This window comes from Theropithecus gelada, chromosome 4, assembly GCF_003255815.1.
Source record: "Theropithecus gelada isolate Dixy chromosome 4, Tgel_1.0, whole genome shotgun sequence".
NCBI classification, from domain to species: domain Eukaryota; kingdom Metazoa; phylum Chordata; class Mammalia; order Primates; family Cercopithecidae; genus Theropithecus; species Theropithecus gelada.
The window spans coordinates 128,950,730-128,973,634 of NC_037671.1; the positions used below are offsets into that span (position 1 = coordinate 128,950,730).

The following is a 22,905-nucleotide window of genomic DNA, read 5'->3' on the forward strand; positions in this document are numbered from 1 at the left end:
AAAAAAAAAAAAAAAAAAAAAAAAAAAAAAAAAAAAAAAAAAAGAAATAACGAAGTGCATGGGGAAATGTATAGGGAAAATAATGTTTCAAAAGCTCTATACATATATGCAACTTTGTAACCAGAGCATTTAACAATCATTCTAATTAAAATTAACTACCACAGTTAAAATATTAAATTCCTGACCTTTAGATATGAAATATTGGAGTATATACAGTACAGTGCTATGTCTTTTGAAAAAAATGATAGAAAGAGACACTGTAAGGATCTACAAAGATTGGGCTTGCCTCACATTAGGCGCTTCCAAGAGCAAGTGCACAAATAGAACTAGGAAGAGGAACCCATAGTGAACAGTTATAATCTATGACACTGTGACTCTGTGTCAGGCTGCATTTAGCTGTGTTAGTATAATTTGTATCCAGTTGCTGTTACTTTGTGGCACAAAATACTAACAAGATGGGGAAAGTCACATCTGAATGTCCTACTTATACTGACAGCATTTTGCTATTAATGAACTGAGTAAGACCTGAAGGCATTACAGAAACCTGCACTGTAACCAAATAGCTCAGATGAAAAAGTAACCTGAAGAACAGTTCTTGAATTTCAATTATCTCTATATCTCTGTATCTATCTATCTATAGGATATATGAATACATATATATTCATTATGCATATTTAGGAATAATGTATACAAACTTCAGGATCCTGCTTGCCTCTGGGAATGAAAGGACAGAGTACAAATTAAGCTGTAGCTCTCTTGGTGAGGTTTTTTTTTTTTTTTTTACTTATAAGAATATAACGTTATTATTTAAAGTATTGTTTATTAAATCTAGATGGTGAATAGATACTTCTTTTTCTATTTCTACATTTATTTGTATATTTAAATTGTTCAAAATGTAGAAGAACATGATTAAAATAAAATACATGCAATTCAGTGAAAACATTTGATTAAAAAGAGGATTAGTGAGATGGCTGGGTATAAAATAAATATAAAAATACTTATTAGGAAAACGTACACCTAAGAGCATGGAATGATAAATTATATTACTATAAGTGAAGACAGTGTTATATGATGATCACTATTTGCAAGTGAGTTATATGATCATTTCCATCTCAAAATGATGTTCGACTTTACATCTTATTAAAGGGTCATTTGGAAGATTAAACTGGTAAAATGTTAAAATTTAAAGTAAACACTCTGGGAATTAGCAGGATAAATTAGCCTCACCAATTTCTAAAACATATTACCAAGTTGTGGTTTAATTACCACAATTATCAAAACAGTGGACATTGGTTAAAAATTCCTCTCAAATATCTCTATTACGTAGAATTATGAAACACACAACAAGAAAAAGAACACACAAAGCAATGGCGAATAAAACATTACATAGTAAATGTCTTTGGAAAAATTGAGTAGCCATCTAGAAAACAGTTTTCTCAGATCTTCCCCATCATACTATGTGCCCAAATGTTCCCAACCCCTAATTAAAGACTAATTAAATCAACCCCAGAACGCTTAGAAGAATTAAATGGGAATCTTTCAAGTGATTACAATTTGCAATCTGAGAACTACAGTCTTAGATGTTTGCAACCCCCTCATTTGTATCATGAATAGGTTTCAGAGGTGCTGAGATCCTGACCCTCAACACTGGCAGGTGGAGCCGTAGACAGCAGGCTAGTCCGGGAAGTCAAAAGCCCCTTAGGGAGGCCACGGGAGGAGCTAGAATAGGCACATTCAAGCACAGCAAGTGGCAGTATTAATAAAACCTTGATAGGGGTTTTAAGATTGATAAGATCTCTGACTCAGTACATTTACTTCAGAAATTGTATTTTAAGGAAACACTGTAAAATACAGAAAAAACTTTTTTATATAAAGACACTCATTTTAACATTATGTATACACTAATAGCAAAAAGTTGAAAACAACCTAAGTGAAAGACTAAGTAAATTATGACAAATTTAAAGGATAGAATTTTATGAAGTCTTTTAAATGCTTATGAGTTTTCAATAACATGTGGAATATTAGCATATTAGAAGGAATCCATAAAATTCCATATAAAGTATTATAATTATACACATTGCAATCTATACAAACACATAGGTAGGTATATATACTGTATATACTCTCGAAAAATATATGCAATCTAAATAATTTTAAACATGTATATAATGAATAGAATTTACAACATAATTATTTTTGGCAAAAAAAAAAAAAAAAAAGGCAGAAAATAAGATTGAAAACCAAACTAGTTGGGAGCCTGGTCTCTCTTAGCCTTTGCACACTCCCCTAGGTCCTTCTCAACTGTTATATTTCACCAAACATGATTCCCTTCAGGAAACTTTCCTGGACTCAGACCCTTTCAGGTCATCCAACTCTGTGTTTTTATCATATTACACATTTTCTCCCTGCCAACTTATAAAAACAGCAGCTATCTTGCTCCCGTCATGAAATGAACTGAGAACAATGACTAAAATACGTACAATCTACACATTCCTGTGAGCACTGTAAATTCCATTTCTAGATCAAATTGGACCACCGAAAGCCTATGTACATGTACTACAGCAATTTAATATCATGCAAAATCCAATTTGCCAAGATACATTTTAATAACATGTACTTAGCCCTCACTGAAATCTTCTGTGGATGATATTTTCACTGCATTTCTTGCAAAACATAAAAATGTAGACATGGTGTGTGGCATGTATTTAAAATGTGACATGACCAATTTCTCAGAGAGTTCAGTGTACACAAGCTTCAGTTCCCTATAGTGATTGATGGGCTTCTCCTTTTGTGATAGTGAGATGTGTATAATGTTCCTCTTTCAGCAACAGATGCCAAGAAGCTCAGAATTAAATTTGAACATCCATTGATAAATATACTGACCCTTATGAATGACAAAATTGATGCTTCTTTCCTTGAGCCCAAAGTTTCTACTTTAATTACATTTTAATTTATTTTTCACTGTTGTTTATTCTATTTCATTTCCAATCGCTCCAATTTATTTTCTAAGTCATGTGTCCTAATGTATATGTATTTCACTGAGAGCTAGTTGAAACTGATTGAGGAACACATTATGAAGAAGTACACAAATATGTTCAAGGTAATAATTTTCTTCACAAAGTATGTAACTTTAAAAAGACAGCAAAAAAGCCACTATGGAGAATGGAAAGGAAACTCACAGAGTGGGTAACTGTAGTTGCAATACATAGAATACTAGACAAATGCCTCATATCATTTAGAATATAGATGGACAAAAGCACTACAAATAAATAAACCAAATCAAGCCAAGAGAAAAACAGTCAAAAGTCTTAAAAAGACACTTCCATAAGCAGCATATCCAAATGGACAATAAATATATGAAGAAGTCGTTAACTTCATTAGTCACAATATAATTAATATTAAAATAATAAGGATATAACATTACATACCTACTGGAATACTTAAAATGCAAAATAAAGAAAATATTAATTATTGGTGATATTGTAACGCAAACAGCACTCTCAAATAGCGCTGGAAAGAGTTTAAACTTGAAAAGTCAATTGGGAAAACAGTTTTAGTTTAGTTACTAAGCCAAACATGCATGACTTAGGGTCCAGCAATTCCACTCCCAGAAATACGTCCTTGGTCATGCGTAGATACGTTCTCCAAAAAAAGTGTAAGAATTTTCCTAGTAGTGCTGTTTGTGACAGTTCTAAATTGGATGTCACACAAATACCCATCAAGAAAGCGATGGATAAATAAATCACGGTATATCCAAGAAAATACTAGACAGGAATAAACATGAAGGATTTCTCTACAACTATAGTTGTATGCAAGAATGTGGGTGAATCTCACCAACAGAATGTTGATGAAAGAAACTGGACACGAACCAATTGTATACTTTATGATTCCATGCATTGAAGTACAAAACCAGGTGAAACTAGTCTGTTGGCCAAAGTCAGAAGAAGGTTAGCATGTGGGTATGTTGGGCAGTGACCAGAAAGAGACAGACGGGGTTTTGTGGCATTGACAGTATTTCTGGATTTGGGTGTTGGTTGCATTAGTGTGTTCGGTTTGATGTTCACCAAGTGATGCACTCACAATATGTGAGAGAACTGTTGAAAGAAAAACCTTGAAATCTAGGTTCCAGTCCTTGCTCTATCCTTTAATAAGTATCTCTAAACAACCACAAAATATTAAATTGTTTGAGATTTCTACATTAAGTGGAAAAACACAGTCTACCCTGCCTTTTTCATAAGATTGGTTTTAAAATCCAAATGGAATGAAGATGACTAGCCCTATTATATAGGAAAGAATAAATATATGACATTAAGTAATCAATTATTAATAAAGTTACTTGAAATAATAAAAACACAGCACTGACATATTATTTAAATTGGATAGGAATTCCTAAATTTAGTAGGAAGATATTTGACATAATTTAAGTATATAAAGGGTTATGTAACAGTTATCTGGCCATTTAGGGAAAATAAGTCAAAATTTATACCTTCCAAAACCGAACTGACTTAAGGCGAAGCAAACTTTCAAAATAAAAAATTAAAAGTAAAAAAGTAAAACAGAATCAAGGAAAAAAAGACTCAATTTTTTCTCATCATCTTAGACAGGAAAAAGCTTTTCTAAGCCAAACCACTGTAACTTCTTTCATTGAACATGTATAACTTTTATAATACTGCATAAAACAGTTGCAAATTATTCTCATTTCTAGATTTAATATCTATATAACATCATTGGCATTTTCTTTGAAGCCACTAATTTGAAGATGATTGTCTAACTGTAGTATAAAATATAGTCATTCATTAATTCAACTGATCAAAATAAGATAAATAGCAGCTACTATGTGCCATACACTTTTCTTGAGGTGAGGATGCAGCAATAGGTGAAATAAACAAGCTTCCTCTCCTTCTGGGACTTACTCTCTGGTGGAAGAAAACACAGGCTCAACTAAATTAATATTAGAGGGAAAAATATAAAACAGGGAAGGGAGATGGGAGTGCTGGAGCTGGGATGGAGGGGATTGTTAAGGGTCTGAAATTTAAAATAGAGTGGTCAGGAAGGGGCTCACTAAATAGCTAATTGTTAAACAGAAATTTGAAGCATCAAGAGCTGATGACACACAGGGTAAAATACATTTCAGGCAGAGGAAACAGGAAGGGCAAAGGCATGGCACTACACGAGTTCCTGAGGCGGGGCCAACAGATTTGCATAAAGCAGCAAGGGAAGGCAGATCACACAGAACCTTCCCAGTATGGGAACCTTAGCTTTTACTCTGAGTGAGGCAGGGAGCCACCTGAGGGGTTGAGGTGAAGAATGCCATGATTCGGCCTTCTCGAGTTTTAAAGGGAGCTTGTGGGCTCCGCAATTAGAGGGGATGGTTTAAAAAAATTCAGAATAGAGACAAATAACAATTATAACAAGAAAGTGGGAGAATATGAGATAAGAAGAAAGGGTAGAATTGCTTTCCTTCATTCATCAAATATTTATTGAATACACTGTTAGGTTCTGGTTAAGATTAAAAAATGACTTAGACGTGGATACTGCCCTCACAGAGAATTTACATAAGGAGATAAAACATGAGCAGAAATGACCATAATATAAAGTAGAACACAATGAATAAAGGATAACTTTCTATGTGGGTGACAGGAAGGCAGAACGAAAGACGTCTTCTTAAAGCAGCTGGCATTTTGCTGGCCATAAAAATATAAGCTTCCTGACAGCATGTGTTCTGTCTTTTGCTGACTGCTAAATTCCTAGCATTTAAAACAGTGCTTTGCACATAGTCTGTGATCAATAGATATGTGTTACCTGACGAATGAATTTGTATATGCAGATATACAAGAATGAATTTGTATATGCAGATATGTAGGGAGAAGGGTGTTCGAGCAAAGGGAACAACATAAACAGAAACACAAAAATAAAGAATCCGATTTACTTCCTGGGTTCAGATTGACTGAAGTCAACGAGAACAGTGGGAGATGAAATTTAAAAACGTAGAATGGGATTAGATCACAGAAGATCTTGCTGGCCCTGGGGAAGTATCATGACTTTTTTCTATAAGAATTGGGAAACTCCAAAACCTCTGAATAGTAATAGGAGCAGAACATTGTACTGGAAAGATTAGTGTAATTGTACCGATAATTGATTGAGGGAGTTAACCAATTGATGGGTGGATGATATTGTACAAACCTAGACAAAAGGTGATGAGGGCCCCCATTAGTTTGTCGCCACTTGGTCCCTTCATCATTAGTACTTCTCTACCAGAGACATCTGTTTATTTGTATTGTAATTATTTTACTTGTCTCTCTCCTTTTCTTCACCAATAATGTAGCACATTTAGCACTGGAGTTAGACACTTCTAATTATCCCCCAATATCCCTTGGCTACAGTCATAAAACATTGCAAGTTTGAGCTGGACACAGAGCTACCAGTTAAAGACTACATGTCGCAGCCTCTCTTGCAACTAGCTGTGGCCATAAGACTAGGTTTTGGCAGGATTTGAGCAGGAGTGAGGATTGCTGTTTCTGGGACATGCCTTCATAATGAAGCTGTTTGCTCTTCAGTTCTTCTTGCCTCATTCTTGCAGATTGCTCCATACCCATTTTTCTCTCCCCTACCTGAAGTAGGTGTTGGAGACGATGCCCTTTTGGAACTACATAGCTTCCTTCATCCCTTTCCTGAGGAGACAGGTATGTGGGCTTGGGTGTTACTTCATGGGTCAAGCTTTCACAGGATTTTGCAAAATGGGAAAATGTAGGTGTATTACTAGGTTCTGGCCAGTTGGATGACAATGAAAGTGGGGTGCTGTGTCCGGGTCATGCCCATCATGGGAAGCTCTCTGCTTCCACTTTCCTCCTTCTTGAGGGCAGGTATTTGACCCTAGTGGTCTCGAGCCCACCTTGTCTCAGGTGTCATTTTACAGGATACAAAGAACAAACATGTTCCTATGCCCCTGCACCCGCCTCACGGGAAAATACTGCCCAACCTCCTGGGATTCCCTACAAACTTGAACTTCTATTATGAGAGAAACAACTTCCATCTTAATTAAGCTATTGTTATTTGGTCTCTGTTACAGCAGCCAAATTAATATCTTAATATAGAATGTATAAATATTGATGATTACCACTACATGTTAAATAAGTACATGATTGGACGCACTATACATGTAAAGTACAGGTTGAACTATCCCTTATCTGAAATGCTTCGGACCAGAAGTGTTTTGGATTGGTTTTTGTTTTTTGTTCAAATTTGGAATACAGTCATCCCTCAGTCTCCATGAGGAATTACTTCCAGGACCTCCTGCAGATACCAAAATCTGCAGATGCTCAAGTCTCTGATATAACATGGCATAGTATTTGTATATAACCTACATATTTCCACCCGTATACTTTAAATCATGTCTATATTACTTATAGTATCTAAAACAACATAAACTCTATATAAATAGCTGATATGCTCTATTGTTTAACAGGGAATAATGACTAAAAAAAAAAAAGTCTGTACATGTTCAATACAGATAAAATTTTTGTCCTAAACATTTCTATCCAAGGTTAGTTGAATCCACGGAGGCAGAATCTGTACAAAGAGCTGAGTATATCTGTATTATACACTGGTGGTCATGCCAATTCTGAAAATCTGAAATCCAAAATGCTCGAAAGAGAGTTTTCTTTGAGTGTAATGTCAGCACTCAAAAAGTTTTGTATTTTGGACCATTTCAGGCTTCAGACTTTTGGAATAGGAATACTCAAACTTTAATATTAAAAAAATATGTATTTATTCCATTCCCCTAAACTTTGAGCATAAAGCATGTATAGTCTATTGAGAGGAAAGCTGTAATAGAAAGCTTAAGCTAAACTCAACTTCCCTGTCACCATAAACCTGGGTCAATTTTCTAATTTGCTTCACGATAAGCATGTTCAGCACAGAAAACATCTGACAAGATGAAGACAACAAAATGCTTGGTTAATAGTTTCTGGTCATAGGCTCTATCGCAACCCAAATAAAGCCTTTAAAAGGAAAATGAACTTTGAAATCTTCAAATTGTGTATCTCTTACATCTCTTTATAGGCAAGCACTATAAAAATGTGAATTTGAATATTATTTGATGGCAGGGCTTTTGTGATGCTTGTTTTCTTATAGAATGCAACAAAAATTTCATGGAAACAAAGTCTACTTTCTATTGAAGAACAATACTTGACATTGAGATTTTAAAAATTTTGCCATTTACATTTATCATTATTTTTCAATAATTTTGCGCTCTCATATCCAGACTGACTGTTTAAATAAGCATTTCTGCTTGCACAGCCCATTTGATGAAACATATTTATGATCAAGTTTATGTACTTGTATCACTATTGCACTCAAAGAAATATCAGGAGTCTCTGTGTAACTCCTTAGGATATATACAATTCTTCATGTTTTAAGTGGAAGAGCATTGGAATGGTGACTTATCTAACTGGAAAAGTGGTTTGGAGGGTATTGGCCTTTGAGCATGAGGTCGCAATTAAGAAAAGCTGGAAATTGTCATACATATCCTGAATCGAAATACACCTTCAGAAAGAGATGAGGATATTTTGATCTTATAATGCTGAAAAGTCTATACTGCTAAAGATAAAAATGGTGAAATGTAAATATTGGTTATGAAATGGAAAATTTTTATTTCTTGTACCACTGAAGTTATTTTGTATAAACAGTATTATCTAGCTTTCTTTTATCAAGATTTGAATGTTGTTATTTTGGTTTACCTTGGAATACTAAGGGCAGGGACTTTGCTTTGCTGATCCCAAATCCCCAGAACTGTGCTTAACAAGTATTGGGTATTAAAAAAAGAGAGAGAGAGAGTTGTTGACTGAATAAGTAGATGAATGGATAAATAATCTTTGCATTTAAGAATTATGATTTCCAATGGCAAGAGAAGTATTGCTAGCACAAAGATTTTCCTTTAGAATATAAAAAGATAAGAAGCCTGCTTCATAATCAACGTGGTTTTTTTAAAGTCATGTAGGCATATTTACTACATCTGGCAATATAGAAACATTAGATTTTGCAGAACTATCTCTTTAGGCGTAGGATTATATTAAAGAATTAACATGATACAAGAATTATGAACACAAGTTTAGGAAATAACAGAAAAGAACCCTGACCAGTAAAAAAAAAAAAATTGTGATATTAAATTATAACATTAAAAAACACCAAAATTGTAAATATTGTGTAGAAGAAAACTAAATTATTAACTTGAATGGTTATGGTATTGCTGATAAATGCATCATCTTGACTCCTAGGAGAACCAATTTATGTGAAATTCCATGAAAAAGAATTAGTTACAACAAGCAGAATTTTAGTCTATTTCCAAGAATTTTAACTACTGTAAATCACCTGACACACTTCCCAATAATTAGGATATCATTTTGCATAACCACATGGGAACCTGGCCTAGAGGTCTATAGGTAATCTGTTTCATTCATGTATTTTAAGTATGTCGTTTAGGAATAAGTTATTAGGTTTACAACATATAAGCAAAGGAAATAATGTGACACTGGAAAACAACATTACTCATTTAACATAATGAATTGCCACATGTAATAACTCAGATCTTCCCAGGGTGTAAATTATATGAATTTGAAAGCTGCATTTATTATTTAATGCCTCATTCCCAGACAGGTGCTTACTCAGTAGCAAAATCTGCCTTAGCATACCAAGTGTAAAGCTATTTAACAAATAGGAAGGTTTAAAAAATATATACTATCATGCAGACAGCTAAAATATTTGTATGTATTTTTAATCTTTTTTCTCTAATGATACTTAGAATATTTTATTTTTGTTACTACAAATAATGCAGATGAAATATGAATTGTATTAGTAGCAGAGACACATGAGCTAAAGCTTGTATTGTTTAAAGCACATCATCTTAAAAGGCCTGTCAGGAAACAGTGTTCATATTAAGTGGTCTTTCAGTACTCTAACAAGATGACATCATTTTCTAAGAGACAAGTGTTGTTAGAGTAACTGCTAGGATATTCCAAAATTTCTCATTATAGATTATTTAATGAGTTTATGTTCCCAGTTGTATATCAGCTCATGTTAAATTTTGCAAGAGTTTATGATTTCTAAGAGCTCATCTTCTGTAAGGCCCTTTGCTGAGTGGGGTTAGTTAGCAATCAGTAATTAAAGGGGATCTTTTTACCTCGTGTAAATAGCGTAAGAGTAATTTTGGGCGGTTTAGAAACGATGAGTTATCAGGAAGGTGCTTATCAATGGGCAGAGTATATCATTTGCCCAGGATTCTAACAACCTAGCCTGCCCCCCACACACTGTGGGGGACCGCCTGCTACTTGCCAAGTAATTGCCATTTTTGGCAAAGACCACCCGGGACATGGGCTCAGAGTCCATCCTAGGGCTGGCCAACCTCTGTAAATCTCGTGTCCCCTGATACGGAGCGAGTGCATTCAATTCAGGAAGATCACTTACGACTGAGTTTTTCATCATGGCTTTGACTGTGAAGCCCTCAGAAACCAGGGAGTGAGGCTGGTGCACCGGGAGCGGCTGTTGTGCCAGCAGCTTGGTCCTCTTCGGCATCTTGTCTGGGCATTTGTTTAAGCTCAGGGTCTCTTTTTCTGCCACCATCTTCCTAGAAAATGTCTTGTTCTCATAAAAAGTGTAGTAAAAGAATCAGTGGGTTTTACGGATGTGAGCAGGAGGTCGGGAAAAAAATGTCAACAGGCGCGTTAATGGTAGAAATTCAACCCCTCGTAGTGCCCAGGTTGATCCAGATGTTTGGCAGCTCCTAGGTGAAGGGAGTTTAGGGGAGGGGTGGGGCGGGAAGAGGGCAGGACCGTAGCTAGAGCTGCAACAAGCTTCCAAAGGTAATCCTCCCGGTTGCTAAGCGACTGGTCAACACTGCGGGCGCATAGCTCCGCCCCCCGGTGACGTACGATTGCTGGGCCTGAAGCCGGAAAGGGAGGCGGCGGTGAGCTGGAGGGCAGGAGGCGTGAGGAGAAACTACGCATTAAAACTACGACTCCCAGCAGGCCCTGGGCCGCGTACCCTCCGCGCGTGCGCATTCCTAGGGCCCGGCGCCGGGGCGGGGAGCCCTGGAAGATTTAACCCAGGAGAGCCGCTGGTGGGAGGCGCGGGCTGGCGCCGGTGCGCGCGTAGGCCCTTTCCTGGCCCGCAGCCGCCACCTGCCCAGTGACCATGATAGGTACGTGGGTACCTGCCAGGTACAGCCTCTCTGCGCCGCCCTGCGCCCCGGTGTGGCCTCGGCCGACCTGGACCCCAGGTGCCAACTGTCAGTGACGGGGCCAAAGTGCCCATGCCGTCCCCGGCCCGCACCGCCGGGCTCTCCAGCTCAGCGACGCGGGCCCGGGGCCCCAGTGTGTGCGTTCCAAGCCCTCGCCCGCCCGCCCCTGCTCTGAGCGTTCCCGTGAAGACCGTCTCACCGGGGACGCCAGGCGGCCCCGCACCCCCGGTCCTCGCTCATGGTCCCCCGGACCGTGTAGGGTCCCGAAGCCTTCGCCCCGCCGCCGCCCCTCGCCCTCGCGGCCCTGGCCAGTTGTCGTGCGGTTCAGGACCCATCGAGACCCACTCTTTGTGGGGCTCTTTCAGGAAACCCCAGCAAAGCATTAAACTCTAATGGAGGGCACCTGGTGAGGGTGGCTGGGCGCCACAGAAACTCCTCCAGATGAATCTAAACTTCTTGCTCCCTCGGATGTTTCCTTTTAAACTTCTCGTTGGAGGGCTGAGGTGAAAGAAAAATTGAGAGTAAATAATAGCCAAGATTACATCTACTGCCTTTTGCAAAATAACTTTGTTTTTTTTTTTTTTTTGGTAAAACACAATGACCGAGGTGCAATTTTGTGAACAAAACTTAGTGGCATCAGAGTTGTTCATGAACACTTGATGTGTAAGATGAGCAAAGGTGCAAAGGTCCTCTTCCAGGGTTGTTGAACCAAAAACTACTTTAGGGGCTGTCCCTAAAAATGAATGGAAATGCACCATATGTTTAGAAGCCGGTGCTATATGGGGTTTCATTATTGTGGAAGTTTCTCCAGGTTATGTATGGAGGGTTTAGTGAGCTTGTTTAGGGCTAATTCCTGAGAAGCGTCCCTTACAAAACACTTTTGATTGCAGTAAGTACGTTCGAAGTCAGATGTGGTCTGTCCAGAAGTAAGGTGAGAGGTGGATTCATAAAATATGTGATCTTTATGCACTGAAAACACGTACTACATCTGTTTTTATTTATGAAGTTATTGTTAAAATGTAAACATTCTGCCCATCAGTGGGAGAATCAAGCCAGCTAACTGGCATTGTCTTTGTCTCTGTGGTAAAACAAGAATGTTGTCCAACCCTTCTTCCCTTTCTAGCATGGTCTGACTTTTGGTGAATGACTTGAAAGTTAACCAAATTATGAAAAAGTTATAATTTTTTGAGTTTTCTTGAGCTCTTTTTAGGTGACATTTACATAAGATTCACTTGTAAGCACAAGTCTGAACTGAATCAGAAAACCAAGTAGAAGAGATTTTCCAAAATCCGTGCTATCAGTAGTCTACAGGAAGAAAATAGCCTATACCTTATTTTGAAGACAGTTAAATACATTTTATTTTAATTTAACTTAATCTAGTGCACAGATAATTTTAAGAGAAACAAATTTATTGTAAAGCTATATGAAGACAGGCACTTAAGATCTGGGATTAGAGGCGTAAGCCACCATGCCCAGCCTCATTAGCCACATTTCAGTAAACATCTGAATGGCCAGTTTGAGATTTGGGTGTGGTGAACAGTGCTAAAGGTAGGTGAAAGTGAAAACCATTAAAAGGAAGCCTTGGAGTGATGGGTTTTGTGTTTTTGTGACAAAAATTCAGAACCAGGAAAGACATTATAGATTTTATCCAGTGATCAGTTGGAGATCAAAATGTAAATAGTATGTATCTGGGATTTTCTGTTAAAGGTAAGAGTGCTTCTCAAAGCTTGCTCCTTTCAGGCCTATGCTTTCTCTGTTACACTCACCTTGTTGCGGGATTCAGGAGGACGAGAGAGACCTCAGGTTGAAACAGGAGAATCTTTATCGAGTGCACTCAGGCCCAGCTGACTCACATGCAAAAGACTGGGCTCAGAATAAAGACAGTACTTGACTTTTATACACACTTCACAAAAGGAGGTGGGCTAGCTTGAAGCAAACTTACAGTGGTGTCAAAGCAGGGATACAGAGGCAGGACAAAGACAGGACTGCACATGACCATTGCCAAGCAACCCAGATGTTCGTTATCTAGGTTTCCCTGGGCACAGGCTTATCCTATAACCTTCACTATGGTGCCCAGGCAGCTGTAGTTCAGGCCTACTCAGGCTTCTCATGACCTTCGTTGTACTTCTTAGATAAAACAGAATACTTGAAATCACTAGTTACAGAGAACAAGAGTCTATAAACTCATTCCATAAAACAAAGGAAATTTTGTTTTTCTTCTCCCTGTGTTGAGGGAGTGTTGGGAGAGTCTCCAGAGCACATTCGATAATATTATCAAGACTCTTCCTGGATCTGGGCTGTGCTGTTGCTGCCTCTGGGACAAGTTAGCCTAAAACAGGAAAACTTATTTCTTTTTCTTTTTAATTTTATTTTTCTTTAATTTCCCGCCCCAACCTTAATGCAAATAATATTCTGCCAGTTGGAGAAACGTAAAGATGGGTTTCCTGGTAGAAGAGGAGTAAACAGGACTGACTGAGACCTAACTGCTAATGGAATGTACCTTCCTTTTACTTTCTCAAAACCAAAGATTCCCTTCTTGGGATGAAGACTGTTTCATAAGTCCTTACATTTCCCACCTGGATTGCGATTGATATGTTGAATGCCCTGACCTGGGCAGCTATGGAAACGTAATTTAATTGAAGTCGGTTAAAAATTGTGCCCTTGTGGAAGGTGTGGAGAAGGACTTCAAGATAATATAAAGCAGAATAGAAAAGCTTAAAAGAATTCAACGTAGAAACGTGTAATTTTTGGTATCTCTATTAAAAATATATTTTGACTTTTTAAAAAATGATCAGTTCTTTGTATTTAAAATGGAATGTTAGTGGTGATAATTTGTGGTATGTTCTAAATGTTCTGTAGAACTGGATTTAGGTATTTGAGTAACAGCAGATATTAGAGTGCTTGGTTATATATACACCAATGTTGTCAGTATTGAAATACACATTCAGTGTCTTATACTTTTAAGAAGATTTTTGATTGACAAAAACCATTCATTGGAACATAGTCTCTTCTATACCTTGTTTCACTTAGCATCTCTTTGAGAATTTACATATCTGCATGTACAGATTCACTCCACAGCAGTTCCTGCCTAGTGTTTTATAGGATACACTAATGAAAATATTTACCAACAAATAAGCACTCATCAGGTTTACAGACAACTGTTATCAGAAATGTTTGTGGCCATATCTTTTTACTTGCACATGTAAGCATATATGTAAAAGAGAAATCGTATGACAATTTGAGTTAAAGAGTTTGCAGATTTAAAATTTTCCTAGGTATTTCAAAATTTTTCTAAAATAAGTTGCCCTATTTTACAAACCTATCTAAAGCCTCCACGAATACAACGTGGTAGTAAAGAGCTGCCCTGCCCCTCTGGCCTGAAAATTACCAAAAGACGTCCTTCCCGAGACTGACTCAGCTTTCACTAGCAGAACACCTGGATCTCCAGTCCCCACCTCTCTCTCACCCTAGGTGTAGTGCCTTTCAGTGTACAAGCTGCACAACTGTCCTTGGTGGCCCTGCCCTCCCTTTCAGTGTGTATAAGGGTGCCCATTTCCTCCCATGTGCCATCAAAGATTTTTTATTTTTGCCCTCTTGACAGATGAAAAACAGCATCTTTTAACTTTGCAAATTAATTTAGAAGAAAACTTCCCATTCTCATCTTATAATGCATTAGTTTCACAAAAGCAGATGCGGTGATTTCAGCACCTGCTGTGTACCCTTAACTGCTCTAGGTGCCAGGGAAACGAGGGAACACAGCAGAAAAAGTCCCTTGCCATCAGGAATGTGCATTCTGACTTCACCATTTGCCCATACATCTGCATGTTTGTTTTCAAGCGTGTGTGCGGTGAATTTTAAAGTCTCAATTTATATTTCTAGTTGAATATTCTGTGTACTACTCTTTGCCCTGCCATTTTAATAAGTTGATGAAAAGCAGCTCTATGCCTAAGTACCCCAAAGCTTCTGTTTATGATGAGGTAAAATTGTGTCAAAAATAGGCTCTAATAAAGTTTTGCATAGAAGATTTTATGTAATTATATAATAGTTTTTCCTTGAGTCGGTCCAAAGGCTCTAAAATGACCCTTTGTCCTTTACAGTTTTGGCCCTATTTCCGAGGATATTTTTGAAGTCTGCATTTTTTGAAACCTCATAGTTTCATTGCCTGAAAATGATACAATGAAAGTACTTTGTATTAAGATATGTAAATCCATTCCTACCTCCAAAGCTTTTTTGAAAAATGCAGGAAAAAAAAAAGAGTTCTTACTTTGAAATGCTTCATATTCCTGAGAGCAGTTTTAATGCAAAATACTTTATTCTGTTAGCTTTTAGTTCTTTGATCAATGAAAATTGCTTCTTACCTACTGTTTCTTCAGCCTTTAATTGTAGCCCAGTGCTTATTCAATGTTTCTGTTTTCATTTGCATTTAATGAGCTCATTTTAAATGTTTCTTTGTAGTAATCTGAATGGTTTCTCTCCCTAAATTTTGTAACATTAAAGAAAGAGACTCATGTGACAGTTGGCTGATTTATGTTACAGCTTCCCTCCCTGGCTGATTTACTTCATCCTGTAGGATAGAATCTTGGTTCAAAGGAAATACAGTAGCAGGATTCTTTCCCCCAGTAATTTCCTAATTACCTAGGACTCTAACAGATTCACTCAAATGTCTGTTTTTCACCAAATAGAAACCTTTTTTCCTTGGATGAATAGGTATTTAAATTTATGATTATTCAGTGTCATTTCTTTATACCATATGTATTAGGTGGTGCTGGGTAGGGGTGGGTACACACAGGTTGTATATGTCTATATATTGCCTGTGGGGAAGGCACATAGAAATGACCATTTCTTCCCAATGAGTTTATGGCCTAGTTGGGCTGATTAGGCTTACATTAGTGGTATAGATTTCACCTTCACCACTGCAGCAGAAGAGTAATTAGAAAGATGTATGTATGTATCAGCACACACATATGTGCCTGCAACATGTGATTTTTTATGTTTCTTTTGCTCATGTGATTCTCTTCAAATGCCCTTTCTTTCTGTTGTATGTCTGAAAACTACTGTTCATTATTTAAGATCCAATTCCAATGGCACCAACTTCATATGAAATTTTATGTGTCACCTTCTCACCCTCTTTTCAGTGTGGGGCAATTAACACCTCCTTTACAGTCAGCCAAGATATTAGCAACTACCGTTCATCAGGTTCTTGTTCATAGTCTAGAAGGGGTACAGAAAAGTAAAGATTTACAAACCTGAAAGGTGGGTATCATGATACAGGTTTATACAAGGGAGAACTGGAAAGCTCAGCCTATTGAGCATAGAAGATCCAATTATTTCCCAGTGGAGCCATTCCAGTTGTCCTGCAGGACAAGTAGGAGTTAACTAGGTGAAGGAGGCCTTCTAGACAGGCATGGAGGGGAGAGAAGAGAATGGAATGAAAGGTATCTGGTGAGGCTGGCAGGCACACCAGATAAGCTTTGTCAAGGAGGTGGGTTTAAAGTTGGCGATAGGGAGGAGTCACTGAACCATTATCTATGGAAGAGCATTATGAACAGGTTGTCTTTTAGAAAGATGTCCATGGCAGTAATAGAAAATTATGAAATGGAATGCTGTAGAAAATAGTTACACTAGTGTCAATAAGTCTAGATAAAGTGTTAATAGCTTTTATTAATAGAGGGTAGTCTTCCACTGAGAATGATGGGGTAATCGTGTGGTAGGAGATGGCTTTTCTCAGGGTGGTGGCATTGATTTGATACGTCATTATATCATCTCGGATTAAGGGCCATACTTCTTTTTAAAAAGTTCTTATTTTTGTAGAGTAAATTAATGTCTCTCATTGACAGGTGTTTTATGTCATGTTAGTAAAGCTTTAAGTGTATTTGTATTCCAAAAATAGTGTGTATCTCCTTCTTTGATATGTGAAACATGATGCTTAGAGTTCTATTTATAGTTTCTTCTCTGTGTGGAGAGAACAATGTCATCAGAACTGTGGATACTGTGTCACCCGGAATAGTGCAGAGTAGAGTTTCTTCTTCACAGATATCTGCATAACTCATATACCTAGGTACATATTAAGACCATCTATGGACAGATGTGTGTATTTTTAAGAGTATTGATGGATTCTTGATGATTTTCTCCAATTTACTTTTACTCTGAACAGAGGCCCCCGTAAAGTTTCATGTGAGAGCCCTTTGGAGGAGAGAATGTTCAATAGTTAGCAGCCTCACCCATTTTGCTCAACTCCACCCCTACCCTCATCAAATGAGGGGAAAAATTAGTAATTAGGAAACTATTATTGCTGTCCTGATTGAGACATTTTTTATTATTTATTTATGTAATTGTTAAATACACCAGTTACTCCTATTGTGAGATATTTTTGGAGTTTCAGTGCATAAATAAGATCGTATGATGAAGCCCTTGGTAACTGCATAGTCAGTTTTAAAGCTTATTGTACCTGCAGAGTAGATCCATTTTCCAGATCATGAAATGATAGGAAGTAGATGCCTGAAACTTGCTCATGTTAGTACAATGGAGAAATAGGAAGGAACATTTGTAGTATCTGTGTTTCTGAGGTCAACCTTTAGTTTTTGGGCTTTTTTTTTTTTCTTTTACATCTACCTGCGCTTCCTCTTTTCTGTCCCCTCTTTTTTTTTCTTTCCCACATTCCTTGATTTTCTGGGAAGCTGGAATTTAACATTTCCTTCTTCAGCTCACAGGAGCAGCTGTTGTCTGAACAACAGGTAAGTTTCTTTGTTACTTGTTGCCACAGGGCTTGACTGTGGGTTGTAATGTTTCTGAGGGTTATCACAGGAGTGGCCTGACCAGAACAGACCAGGCTTCACCACAGCTCCTACTGGAGAAATTCCCTAGACTGGGAATTGTCTGCAGTGGAAATCTTTGTAGCCCCTGGCTCAGCATTTTCCTTCCAGGGAAGTCCAGTCCTGATTACAATTTTTTTTTTTTTTTTCCATTGAAACAAAGTTGGGGAGTGGTGACCTCTGGGCAGCTAGAGGATGGGGGCAAGTTAGGTTTGCTCCTTGGAAAATTAGACAGATTTAAGAATAATATTTCATGTGCTTTGGGTCTTCTCTCCACCCTTGAAATCGACCTTCTTTCTCCTGAAAGGCCTTTATAGCTCTCTGGTGAGTTCCCAGAGTGTGAGAGGTACAGATTTAAGCACAAGTGAGGCTGTGTTCTCTGAGGTGCTGCTTGTCTGGGCTGCTGATCACAGACAAGGGTAGACTGCATGAGACAGTTGACATTCACCAAATTTGTATAATTACTTGTGACAATATCTAAATACATTTTTACATGAAGATGTCTGAATTCATAGGATCAGATGGGAAGTATATGCGTTTTACTGGGCGGTCAATTTAGACATAATCATGTGGTACAGAGAAAGATATTTAGTATAGATATCTACTTGATTTTAGTCCCTTTTAGTCACTTTGGGGCTGGGCACAGTGGCTCACGCCTGTAATCCTACAACTTTTGGAGACTGAGGTGCGAAGATCACTTGAGCCCAAGAGTTCAAGACTAGCCTGGGCAGCATAGCAAGATCCTGTCTCCACAAAAAATAAAAAAAATTTTATTAGGTTAGGTTTGCTCCTTGGAAAATTAGACGGATTTAAGAATAATATTTCATGTGGGCTTTCCACTCTTGTTCATTTAGGAATCTGTGAGATGCTCAACCCATGATTGAAATTTCTTCCTTTTGTTACTCTCTAGAGTTTTCTCCGTTATTCATTGTCCCTTTCTCGTGTGTGTGTGTGTGTGTGTGTGTGTGTGTGTCTGCCATGTCTCACTACATGCAGAGTTTCTGTCATAGGTATTGATTTTTATATCATCTTGATTTCAAAGAAGTCACCAAATAATCTTATTCTCAAGGTCTGAGTTTTATACCCTGTCTCTGTGCTTGTTTTTTATGTTCTGGCAATTTCTCAGCATTACTGCCCATTTTAGAACTCTATTTTGTTGCGTGGGGGACAGTTCTGGAATGATTTTTTTTTTTTTGAGACAGAGTCTGGCTCTGTCGCCCAGGCTGGAGTGCAGTGGCGCGATCTCGGCTCATTGCAAGCTCCACCTTCCGGGTTCACACCATTCTCCTGCCTCAACCTCCCGACTAGCTGGGACTACAGGCGCCCGCTGCCACGCCCAGCAAATTTTTTGTATTTTTAGTAGAGACGGGGTTTCACCGTGTTAGCCAGGATGGTCTTGATCTGCTGACCTCGTGATCCACCTGCCTCGGCCTCCCAAAGTCCTGGGATCACAGGCGTGAGCCACCGCGCCGGGCCTCTGGAATAATTTTTAATGGAGAGTCAACATCTAAGAAACTTTCATATTGGATCAAGACATGGTTGTCACAATTCTTTGTGTGTAAATTTATTAAAAATTCCATCTGGATTTTGCAGCCAATTGAATCATTTTATGCTTAATAGAGTGCAAGTTATACAGGTAAAGTCAGTCAGAGAGAGAATGGGGACACTATTTGAGATGAAGTTTCTAGAAGTAATAAGATTTTTTTGTCTTAAAACAGTGGTGATAAGATGATTGAGTGATCTAAGATGGACAAATATATGTGAGTTCTTAATAATTGGGAAAGATATTTTTTAAAAAGTGTTAATGTGACCATTTAGTTACCATAACTGGAGACTAAATAGCATTAGGGGCCATTTGTATATGTAAAAATATCAGGAAGTATACCCCCAAATTATATCTTTGGGTTGTGGAATGTTTTCTTTTATTATGATTCCTGTGTTTTCCAGATCTTCAGCGTTAAGCGTATGTTGTTTTGGAAATACTGAAAAGCAATGTGTTATAAACACAACCTTAAGAAAAAGACAAATGCATCACTGTTGTAATACATTTAAAACTGATTCTACTTTTGTGTCAAATTATGTCAGATAAATTTTCAATGGTAGCATACTATAAATAAGCTCATGTTCTGGTCATAAAAGTAGTGTTTTCAGGAAAACAAACATTAGAACCATTATTTCACTTTCTTTAATATTATACACTATTGGGGCATGGCCTAATTACTGTATTAGTTTTTGTATAGTTCCTGTTGTTGCTGTAACAAATTACCACAAGTTTAATGACTTTTAAACACAAATTTATTTTCTTATGTTTCTGGAGGCCCAAAGTCCAAAATGATAATTTTTTTTTTTTTTTTTTGGAGACAGGGTCTCCCTCTGTCACTCAGACTGGAGTGCAGTGACACAAACACAGTTCACTGCAACCTTGAATTCCTGGACTCAACCTCCCGAATAGCTGGGACTATGGGTGCATGCCAACCTGCCTGGTTAATTTTTTTATTTTTTGTGGAGACAGGATCTTGCTATGTTGCCCAGGCTGGTCTTGGACTCTTGGGCTCAAGTGATCTTCCCACCTCAGTCTCTGAAAGTTGTAGGATTACAGGCGTGAGTCACTGTGCCCAGCCCCAAAGTGACTAAAAGGGACTAAAATCAAGGTGTTAGCTGCGCTAGCCCCTTCTATTAATAGAAGCTCCTGTGGAGACTCCTCTTTCACTTCTGGAGGCTGCTGGCATTCCTTGGCTCCTGGCCACATCACTGCAGTCTCTGCTTCTGTGCACATTGCCTTCTTTACTGCCATCAAATCTTCCTCTGCCTTCCTCTTAAAAGAACACGTGGGGTTACATTCAGGAGCCACCAGGATAGCCTCTTCGTCTCCAGATCCTTAACTTAATCACATCTGCAAAGTCCCTTTTGTCATATCGTGAAACAGTCGTAGGTTTCATGGACAAGGAGGCATTATTAAGCCCCCCACAGTTACCAGTAATGCTTCACCATTTGAACGTATGATTAGGTACTTCCTTATGAAAGAAGAATGACAGAGAGCTACGACGTGATTTTTGCCTGTTGTGAGGTCACTTAAAGGTAATGCACTAGTGTTACACATGAGGTGTCTAGTGTGTGTGTGTGTGTGTGTGTGTGTGTGTGTGTGCGCGCGCCGGGGGGTGGAGTGTATGGACTAGTTGATGAAGTTAGCCAAGGACATAACTCACTTTTCAAGGTAGTTTTCCCAGGTGGCAAAAGAAGGTGTGAATATTCTCCTGGACTCCCATAATGCACTGCAGCTGGGTAGTTTGAGTTACCAGGTTGCTAATTTGTATCCTGTAGAGAAGAGGAAGTTTTGTTATGCTTTGGACAGGAGATACCACTTCACTTAACAGATGATCAGGCAAAGTAGAAGCAAATAACCATTATATGTATGTTGCTCTCTGATTTGACAGTTCACGACACTTAATGATCCCTGGAATAGTTTACCATTTTCCTGCCCTTTGTAAATAATAACTAATATGGGTTGGTTGAAAATTATACACTTAGAATTTTAAAATAAGTTGAGAAGGACAAAAGAGCGAAATCTTGTAGTTTCTCACAGATGTCAGCATAGAATTTGGTTTTCTAAGGCAGTTTTAACAGAAACATTTGGAAAATACTCTATTACACATTGTTAGTACAGTTAGGAGAAACTCTACAGTCGTATGGAATACATTTTTTAAATAGATGAATGCAGAATTTGGTTTTTAAAGAAGAAACATTCATTTTTTTGCTGAAAAAAGAAAATGTTAAATTCGGCAAATATTTATTGACACCTTAAATTATAGGATTTATGATAGGCACTAAGCGTGCGTGTCTAAATGAGGAAGTCACCGTTAGTGAAGATGCTGTGTACACATGGAAAGTAACCGTTGGCAATAATAGATGTTATCGTGGAGGTGCACTTCATTGTGTGATAAAGCAGGGGAACCTTCCACAGAGGTGGAATTTATTTGAGCTGGATCTTAACAACAGACTGGACTCCTGAGCAGGCCAAGAAAGAAAGCACATTCGAAACAGAGGGGCTGGCCCTAGCAAGATGGCAGGCTTGTTAGCAGAGGCTGTTTTGGGAAGGATAAGTAGTTGACTGGATGCAGCACAGGGAGCATAGAGTAGGAGGTGATGATAGATTAGGCTGTCGGGACCAGCTCAGTGCAGTTTTCCATGCCATACTGGAGAATTCAGGTTTTGCTCTGAGTAATGAGGAACCACTCAATCTTGATGCTAGGAACTCTAGGGCAGTAGGAAGTGGCTGTGCCTGTCACTGAAAGTGATATATGAATTCAAATTTGAAATATAAAATAAAGTTGCCAGTAGCCAGATTAAGCACTTGGAGCTATTACATGGCTTCCCACTTAGGATCTTTAAGCTATTAGGGCACTTAGCTGTACTTTAATATAATCAAAAGGAACAAACCCTTCAAAAGGTTTGTGTACTTCAGACTGTCTTGACAGAATTATTTTCCTCTAAACTTTAAAAACCAAATCTCATTCCATCTTTATGGTGTATCTTTACTTACCTGCCTTATTCTTGAGGAAATAAGTGTGCTTGTACTTAATAAATAATTGTTGCATAAGTGAAAGTGTGATTCAAAGGAGAGGAGACCTTTGTCCTTGTCTCCAGTTTGTCTTCCCCCATGTCCCTTGAGGAATCCAATCTCTTTTGTTATTAACCTTTGGGGTGGGGCCCCACTTCATTTATCTTTGGGGCTCCTAGCCCAGCAGAATCCCACTAAGTGTTGAGATGGGAGAAAAAAATTAAAAAATAGGGGAAGTAACTATATGCCTTGACTTTGGTGAAAGTTAAGCATCTTCAAAATGTTTCATATTCTGAGGAGAT

At 38.1% G+C, this 22,905-nt stretch overlaps 1 protein-coding gene across 2 annotated transcripts in view; it reads right to left on the reverse strand.

The window, feature by feature from the left end:
• PACRG (parkin coregulated) overlaps positions 1-11,245 on the reverse strand; it is a 582,537-nt gene extending 571,292 nt beyond the window's left edge. For both annotated transcript variants that reach the window (XM_025382548.1, XM_025382547.1), the window contains exon 1: positions 10,462-11,245. In XM_025382548.1, coding sequence (XP_025238333.1) covers positions 10,462-10,617 — 156 coding nt within the window. In that variant the 5' untranslated portion in view covers positions 10,618-11,245. The remainder of the gene's footprint in view (positions 1-10,461) is intronic.
• Between the last annotated feature and the right edge of the window lie 11,660 nt (positions 11,246-22,905).